At 48.3% G+C, this 8,742-nt stretch overlaps 1 protein-coding gene across 2 annotated transcripts; it reads right to left on the reverse strand.

Moving 5' to 3' along the window:
* Positions 1–1,224: 1,224 nt before the first annotated feature.
* On the reverse strand, positions 1,225–7,843 carry KLF17 (KLF transcription factor 17). 2 transcript variants are annotated; one of them, XM_079980448.1, is made up of 3 exons: positions 7,077–7,843; positions 4,437–5,430; positions 1,225–3,767 (listed from the first exon to the last, which is right to left on the reverse strand). In XM_079980448.1, the coding sequence occupies exons 1-3, from the start codon at positions 7,167–7,169 to the stop codon at positions 3,592–3,594; spliced, it is 1,263 nt and encodes a 420-aa protein (XP_079836574.1). In that variant the 5' UTR covers positions 7,170–7,843; the 3' UTR covers positions 1,225–3,591. The 2 variants fall into 2 exon arrangements, with proteins under 2 accessions (XP_079836574.1, XP_079836573.1); XM_079980447.1 differs by having other exon boundaries at positions 4,437–5,433; positions 7,077–7,812.
* Between the last annotated feature and the right edge of the window lie 899 nt (positions 7,844–8,742).

Raw genomic sequence — 8,742 nt, forward strand, 5'->3', positions numbered from 1 at the left:
ACTAGATTTAGTGAGTCACAACTAGTTCAAAGGCTTCCAGCAGGGCGAAATAAGATTTACACCGTCAGCATGAGCAGAATCTAGCTCTGTTACAGCAAAGAAGTGAATAAGTTATCCTTTCTGGTAAGATGCACACAACTAACTGCATGCTTTCTTCAGATCTCGCTACCAACCAGCTACCCTAGAATACCCCCCACAGGATAGCTGCCCTTACTTCATTTTAAACCCCTTAATAAGTCTGCAAAGTTCTCAGGACAGATCGCTATGTACACCCTCCCACTCTGCACCTAGCTAAGTAATCTACAACAGAAAAGCTCCCTCCACCAGATGACTGAGTGGATGGCCAGAGCCCATCATTCCTACAGATTCCTCTGTTCAGATGTGGCCTCCAGTTCCAGCCCCAGCTCATGAAACCCATCTTGTTTGGGACAGTCATTTTGCCTGTGCTAATAGCTCCGCATCAAGTTTGCACAAGCCCAGCCCTTAAAATGAGTATGAGTGCCTGTGGGAGGGAGGGAGAAAGACCTGCTTGTTGGGCTTGGGACCTGCCAGAACTTAGTCACCCTTATTAAAGAGGAAGCCTTCGTGCCTAGCAAGGAGTGAAACTACCAGTAGATCCAGTGCGGGAGCTCAGCTGAGCCAGAGGGATGGGTCATGCCCAGCCTTGATAGAATTTGTGGAGGAACCTGTCCTCTAGCCACCTGGCATCACAGAGACTCAGAAGTCTATTTTAATACAGCTGCAAACACAATCCTGGTTCCTGAGTAGGGTGGCCAGCTACAGACAATGATGGGACTCCTGCGCCTTTAACAAGTGTGTAAGAGTGGGGATTTTAGCAGGTACATAAACACCACTTACTTCCACACAACCATTAATGGCATAGGAACCCTATCCCTCTTTGCACCTGGCCACCTCATACCTGAATTTCCATCTGTGTTAGGCACCCAAGCAAAATGGGGAGAAAACTGAAACTGGCACATCTGCAGGTTTCGTTAGTCCAAGTGTTACTGAACTCCCAACTCGTATCAGCCACAAGGGATTGGGAATGACAAGAGTTGCAGTCCAACCACTTCTGGAGGGCCACAGGTCCCCCACTCTTGTTTTTAAACCTAACTTGTGAAACAAAGAGCAGTTTCCTATTTTAAAAGATGTCTACCTCGCCATTTCAGATGCCGTCCTCCTGCCCACATTTTTTTTTTTGCAGTTAAATTAGAAATAAACTACTTTAGTTCAGATTTTTTATTATTTGTCTGCATCAGATCAACAATCTTTAAAAGGTATGCATATAGAGAAAACTAACATTTTGCACGGTAGATTGCTTGATGGGCCCAAGCCAAACACACATACAATATTAACAATATAATACAGACAGGTGCAGTGCACATACCAGGGCTGAGGTCATTTACCCAGCCTATAAAAAACAACAACAACAACAACAATACATTTACAGCATTTTTAAAAAGAATTACAACTTGTTTGCAGGAGCTACATATTAAGAGGGTCCTTTTCTCTTCGGAAAGAAAGTTTCAAGTATAGCAGAAATGGACAAAAATGCCCTTTACAAAAAAATGAAAAGTAAAAAAGCTGCCATGGCAGTTGTAGGAGAGGGATTGCAGCTGCAGCAGTACCTGGCTTCATGATCATCCTTTGGAAGGAGACACCAAAACAGATTTTAAAAGGTTATCAGTTAATCAACCAAATCATTAGTCCTGTAGAACAGATTGCTTTCATGCTCCAAACAGCATCTTTGCTTTGAGCAAAGGAATAGGCAGTTCAGGAGAAATGATTGCAAGAACAGAACCATAATTTTCAGATGTACTTTTACAAAAATGTCGCTAGCACATAAATCTAAAAGAGTCTTGGAGCATTCCTTGCCTTACACATTTGTTTAAGAAGCAAGCAAAGATGGCTTTCTTTCCCATTTACGAAGACAAGAGGTTGAAAATCATGTTACATTCTCACAAAGCACCTAGAGGTATTGCAACTAAGCAGATGTATGGACATCTTCTTGTCAGTTAAAAGCTAAGACAGTTTGGTTGCAGTACTATGAACACTTATCTGTGAGTAAGCCCTGCTGAAAAAAAGTGGGATTTATTTTTCAGTAAACATATAGGATTGTACAGTTAGCCAGCCAAAGCACAATTCTATATAAACTTATTTAAAAGTGGCTCCCACTGCATTCAGTGTGGCTTGTTCCCTTGAAAGCAACGATCGCATCCACAAGAATTTTAGCTGGTTGACAGCACCGAAGTAGTACACATTTATATGGCAACTTTTTCAAGGTTTCACCTATAAATATGTGATATCTCAATTTTGCAGGAAAAAAGTGTATTTGAATGTTAAGGCATTTTTGGCAATGCTTTAGCAGCATCCCTGAGCATGACAAGGGGGAGGGGGAATTAACATTGCAACTCTAGGCATACTTTGGGGTTAATGGCTGAAAAAAAAGACAGGCACTCTAGGCATACTTTGGGGTTAATGGCTGAAAAAAAAGACAGGATTCCTCTGCTTAATAAAAGTTGTGTAGAAGATGTAAGCCTGCGTGACAACTTACAACTATTAAACTATACAACTATACAACTAATTAAAGGTGCCGGAGTCTTGTCCTCATTTTCAGCTTGGCCACCTTAGAACACTTGGTGTTTTTGAATGTATGGATTGTGCTGTTAGTCCCATTAAACTCAAATGAGACTTGCTTCTGAGTTAAGTATCAGCAGGATTGTCCTGCCCTACATTGGTCCTTGAAACCCTTCAGCTCATGCAATCTTCCAGAGTAAGTTTTGCCTTTTGTTCAGGGTTTATATTTTGGTTTTACAGCCTGTTCCAGAAGTGACCATTTTAGAAAAAAGAAAAAAGTTGACTTCCCCCATGTCCCTTCCTGGGTCATTATATACATTGGCAAAACATGAGGTAACACCCCCCCCAATCCATCTTTGATTAAAAAAATTTGGTATGAGATGCAGATGTTTTAATTCACTGGGGTAACTTAGTTCAAGCCAACCTTTTTGGATCTGTCCCTTTTGGCAACATCCCTTTGAAAAAAAGGAGCCAGCAAGTTTAAATTTGTCTCTCTTTTCCTCAAGGATACCTACTATAAAAAGGTAGTTCGACAAGAGCAAGCATTTTACATTACAAGATAAAAAATAAAGACCATTGTACAGAGCAAAACATTAAAAAGTTAAACTCGCTTGAGGCAATTGACATAGTCTTTGAACTATGGCTGTGTGCACACTGAAGATTTGGAATGGGAATGGCAGAGATATGCTGCCACAATTATAGTGCCCACACACAAATATTTCCAGTGCAATTTTTTCATATACTCTGCTGCAGTTAGATCTGTGTAACTATTCACTCTTAAATACACAAACGTTTTCCATATTGCCATGGAAGAACCAACTGGGTTTCCTCTTTAAATATTAAAATGTTTTACTAATATATACATAATTTACCTCTTCCAATAAGAAAATATTCCATCCCTTCATAAATAGAGTTCAGAGTCTCTTTGCATCCCTGCCCCGTTGTCCTGTCCCATCCCCCTCTTCTTCATCCCTACCACATCCCACCCAGGTGCCCCAGGAATCAGGCCATGCTTCACACATGCCTCTTCATGTGCAGGGCCAGGTGATCTGATCGGGAGAAGGCACGGTCACAGAGGTGGCACTGGAAGGGCCGGACACCAGTGTGTTTGCGGTAATGGCGTGTTAGTTCATCTGACCGTGCAAATTTCCAGCCGCAGCCTTCCCAGTTACAGTGATAAGGCTTCTCACCTGGAAAAACAGAAAAGGAGAGAAAGGTGAACTTTCTAGCCTGGTGAGAAGGAGTGCAAAAGGCCCTGTCTCCACCTACCCTGGGGCAAGCACTCGCCCAAATAAAAGACCAAGTGAGTCTATTCCAGGGAATGTGCTCTCCACTGATCTCACATCCCTCGTGAAAACTGGCCCCAGCGATGTCCTACATTGGACATAACCGCTTTACATCAAACTAGCATTAGTTCAACCTAGTCAGCGGTCTTAACTGGAGAGTTCTGTAAAACTTCCGGGCAAACAACATGCACAGGATTGTACTGCATGCGCCTTTCCAGAAACAATTTAATTCGCGAAATAAAGCAACAAGGCGCACTGGCGCTGTCCTGCCAAGCTCTGCTGCTGCTGCGTCCCCTGTACATTCCCGGGAAGACCGGATTGGCCAAAGCACGCCCAGGTGTCATATAAGATCAGCCTGGCAGAGTTTGCTGCCAGTTTTCGCACACTCGGCGAGTCTGCCCTGAGTCTGTGCGCCCGCAAAACACCTCCGCGCTTCCCCCGCCCCGCTCCTCCTCCTGGGGAGCCCTTCTCCGCGAGCCCGCTTCTCCACATCTACCCACCCGAGGCGGTCCGCACCCCCCACCCCACCCCCAGCCACCCTTCACTCCACTCCCAGCCCCGCGCCTTCCTTACCCGTGTGGGTCCGCATGTGCGCCTTCAGATGTGAGCTCTTGGTGTAGGTCTTGCCGCAGCCGGCGAACTCGCAGTTGTGGGTGGCCGTGCGCTTGCGCGCCCAGGACCTGCGACCCCTCTTCGGCTTGCATTCCTCCGGGGGCCCCATCGGGGCATAGTAATCCAAGACGGGCGAGTTGGGCGGCGTTACCAGCAGCCCGTGCAGGCCCTGGGCGTGCGCGTTCAAGGACTCCCGGAAGACGCTGAAGTGTCCACGGAACTGGGGCTGCATCTGCCCGGCGAAGTTGGGCGGGAAGAGGTGGGCCCCCCGGGGGTAATGCTGGGGGGCTCCCATCTGCGCGTGCATGTCGCCGGCCACCTGGCACTGGGCCGCGGGGCTCATTTGCTCGCTGGGGAAGGCGGAGGGCGCATGCTGCGGGAGGGGCGGCTGCTGGTGCTGCTGCTGCTGCTGCTGCATCATGGCCTGCATCAGGAGGGGCTTGTGGTCCAGAGGAGCGGGCCCCAGGCAATCCGGGCTGCCGCTCATCATGCACGGCTGCCCGTCCATCGGCTCCTGCTTGACGCGCAGGTGCTCCATGGACAGGCCCCGAGCTAAGCCTGGGGGAGCGTGGGCCAAGCCAGGGGCGCGCAGCTCCGTGTATTCCCGCCGCTGCAGCTCGCAAGGGCCCGGCCCTGCTGCCGGGTGCTGTTGCATGTCCTGCGTGAAGAGCTCGGCCATGTAGCTGTGGCCCGGGCTGGGCATGTAGGACGCGGCGAACTTGTTGGAGGGCTGCTGGTAGTTGGAGCTGTCGCTGTCGTAGGTGGTGCCGCAGCTCTCGGGAGTCTCGGGCAACGGGTAGTTGGGGTTGGGGTGCGGGGGCGCCGCCACCCCCGTGGGCTGCCCGTTCGTGGTGTGCGCCAGGATGAACTCCAGGTCGACGAAGTTCCCTAGCTCGTCCGCTTCCCTCTTGATGGTCGCGGCGCCCTCCACGTGGGTGGGAATCCTCTGCTGCTGCTGCTGCTGCGTGGATAGGAGCAGCGGGGTTATGGCGGGGAAAGAGTTAAGGTGCCAGGCGCAAACATGCTACTGGGGAGCCAAATCCAGACACTATTTATAGCACCCCTAACCTGAAAAACGGGTTGCGCACCCCTTCCCTCTCCGATGAGTTTAAGGCCAGGGCGCGCCTGGCACTCAAATCACTTCGAATTAATACCAATCTGCTAGGCTCCACTGGATCCCACCAGGTCCCCTCGCTATGGTTTGGAGGAGCGGATCCTGCATCTACACAGCCTACTAGTACACTATGCCAGTCAGGAATGAGCCGGGATCGCTTCCTGATCTCTCCAAAATGTACCCATCTCCTCTTGGAATGTAGTTAATTATGGAGGAGTTAATTGACTTGACCCCCCCCACTAGCCCCGCCCTCTCTCCGCCCCCGCCCCAATATTTGATTGGTTCCGCTCAGCGAGAAGCCCCTCGCGCTGGAATATGACAGGTACGCTCCGTCCTTTGCAGATTACGGCGGTCTTTACCAAAACGTCCCGCGGAGAGTTAAGTTTAAATTTCTCGGCCGTCAAAAAAACTTCATCCCTGCATCCTTTCCAAGTTCCACAAAAATATGTTCAAGGTGTTTTTGTTTCTAGCTAGCCTTTAAATTGTTAGATCGCCCAGAAATTCTCGTGGGGACAAAAATACATTTTACACGCAAATGCGTATAAGGGAGCCGTGACGACCTTTAAGAAGAAAAGGGAGATTTTAAGTGGGGGGGGGGGGAGAGCCATGCTTAACCACCTTCCACCTCCACTACCACGCTTTTCTGCACAAAATCGCCTCCCCCAAGAGCCTTTTTCGTAGGGACACCCGGCTTCAAAATGCCCCTCTCCCAGAGCTTGCAGGCGCCGCCACTGCCCCTCGGGGTGCCTAACGCAGCGCAGGATCGGGACGCAAATCAGGTAGGAATTCCCGTAACTGTGAGGGGCTAACTTTGCTACCGAACAATTCGGGCATCAATTCAGCCTGACCAGGAACTCCACCCTTACTCTCTGCACGTACTCCTGGACCAGGATAAAACTCTCGCTTATATACATTCTAGTATCCTGCCCGCCCTCCAAGAGGCTGAGTGCGGTATTTTAGCTTCACAGCTGTGAGCTGAGTTCAAGGCATGTGCCACTCCAGAATTCTTAAGATAATTTCGAAAGTTTTTTGTTTTTTTAAGCGAAAACCTCAGTAACGTTGGTGCCCCCAAACAGCTCAGGCAAGAGTTTTAAATTAACATCGTTGAAAAATCGTATTGCTCGCAGCTGATCCTGACCTGTGTCATTTTTATATGATCCAAGGTAGTTTATCCTACGAGTGCAAAGACCAGAAACCTCCCCAGCAAAGCCAGGCAGGTTAGAAGTGGGGTGCAGCCTCAAGGCGCCGTCGCGCAGTTTCTAACACCCCACCTCAAAACACACATCTGGATCCTGGCGGCGGCAAGGGGAGCAACGGGGGCGATTAAGAACGGGGAAACTGTCCCCAGGGGCCAAGGGCCCTTGCCCCGCAACCCCTCCAAACAGTCTCGGAGCGCCATTCCGTTAATATTAGTTTTAAAGGACGAGAGGGTCTTCCTTGGGCCTTGCCCCTCCGGCGCTTTCCCGAACAGTTCCGTGCGCCCTCACCTGTACCATGTCGGGCTGCCGGTCTTCCAGTGGCACCAATCCGGCAAAGGTGGAGATAGACGGCAAGACAGCTTCCTCCACGGCTGCGCTCATCTTGCACGGTGGCTTGAGCGGGAAAGAGCTAGGAAACTGCCCCGAGTCCGGCAGCTCCCCTCCAGGCACTGAACGAGCGCTGAACTTCTGCAAGCGCCAAAAAAAAAAGTAAAAAAAAGTTTCCTTGCGTTCCAGTAGTAAAACAGCTGAGCTCCCGTGCGCTCTGATTGGCCGAGGCGAACTACATATTCAGGAGGCTCATCTTTGGAATTTATTACAAAGGAAACGGCCACGCCCACTACAAAGGTCTGGGCTGTAGTCGAAGCTCGTTGACAAGCAAATGGAAATGAGCAAGAAAATCCCATTCTTGGTAAAGGAAGGGGGCACCGTCTCACTTTTTTTAGATCCAGAAGCAGACCTACAAAGTAAGCGGTCTTTACTCTGGAGCAATTGTCACGGAATGCTTCGGGTAGGCACTTCGTAGGAAATCGATTCGGAGAAAGCAGCCTACTCTTCGAGATCCACGGTGCTCTAGTGATTAGTTAGTGTCCCCCTGGGTTTGCGGAGAGGCAGGTTTAAATCCCCACTCTGGCCAACTGGCGATGGCTAAGAGACCACGCAGGAGGGGTTGTTGTATGCGAGGATAAAATTGCGGTGTGTGTATGAGAGACAGAGAACATCAAATACTGTACCCTGCTTTTCCTAGAAGGAGTGGTGGTGGTGTGTGTGGTCGATAAATATGAGATACAGCTTATAACTAAAGTCAGGATCCAGCTTCTAGGGGAAGCTGCAGCCTTATTAGAACATGACTTGTATCGTGATCCTATGCATAGAAGCTTGGAAGTCATTCTGCACGCTTCATGCATAATTGCAAAAAACAGAAGTGCAGGTGGTGGTTGCCCAGTTAACTGTAATAACAATGTTAGGGAGTTGTGTTTTGCCTCTGAACATCTCATGAAGCAGAGAAGAAAGCAGCTACAATGAAGGGCTGTAAGAAGATCTTACGTGCCCCCACGCCAATGTCCACAGCTGAAAATGGCATAGTTGGGGCTACTGCTAAAGTTCCAAAGAACATACACCCATTAAAGCCTACAGTTATGTCTTATGCAGTTATGCTGCTTTCTACTTTGTTACATTGTATGTCTAATGTCTAATGTTTTCTTCCTTTCTATAAGGTGTCCTGATTTTTCTTTTTAAACTGGACATCCTACCAGTATTGTTCATAAATTTTTTAAAGGGTATGAAATAAGAAAGGCAGATCAGGTGGCTGAACAGGCATGTTTATCTTAATTAGAGAGTGAGAAGGAATATTGAAAGTCATGTCAACAACCTATACCCAATCAAAATGTTTCACAGCGGACTGAAATCCCCCATAAAAGTCTTCACAGAAAGGTATCCCATAACTGCCCTTAGACTCAGTTCAGAAATTCAGAGGTGCCCATTGTAAAGGGATATTAGGGGTCTATAGAAATACAGTTCTGCTATTCCTCTTCAGTAATTTGCTGTGGAAGTAGCATCTATAGCAAATGAGTTTTGGTTCTGACACATGATTTTCCCTCTATAGAAGAAGGTAAGAGGAGAAACACACAGGGTGATAGACATAATGTTTGGCACACAATGTGTTTCATGGGTA

This window comes from Podarcis cretensis (genome assembly GCF_951804945.1).
Source record: "Podarcis cretensis genome assembly, chromosome: 6".
Classification (NCBI taxonomy): Eukaryota; Metazoa; Chordata; class Lepidosauria; order Squamata; family Lacertidae; genus Podarcis; species Podarcis cretensis.

Coding starts and splice junctions, on each gene's coding strand:
- KLF17 (XM_079980447.1), bottom strand. CDS start 7,169: ATGAGCGCAGCCGTGGAGGAAGCTGTCTTGCCGTCTATCTCCACCTTT. Junction 5,434..7,076: donor GGCAGCCCGACATGGTACAG/GTGAGGGCGCAC, acceptor TCCACGCAGCAG/CAGCAGCAGCAGAGGATTCC. Junction 3,768..4,436: donor GCACATGCGGACCCACACGG/GTAAGGAAGGCG, acceptor CTGTTTTTCCAG/GTGAGAAGCCTTATCACTGT.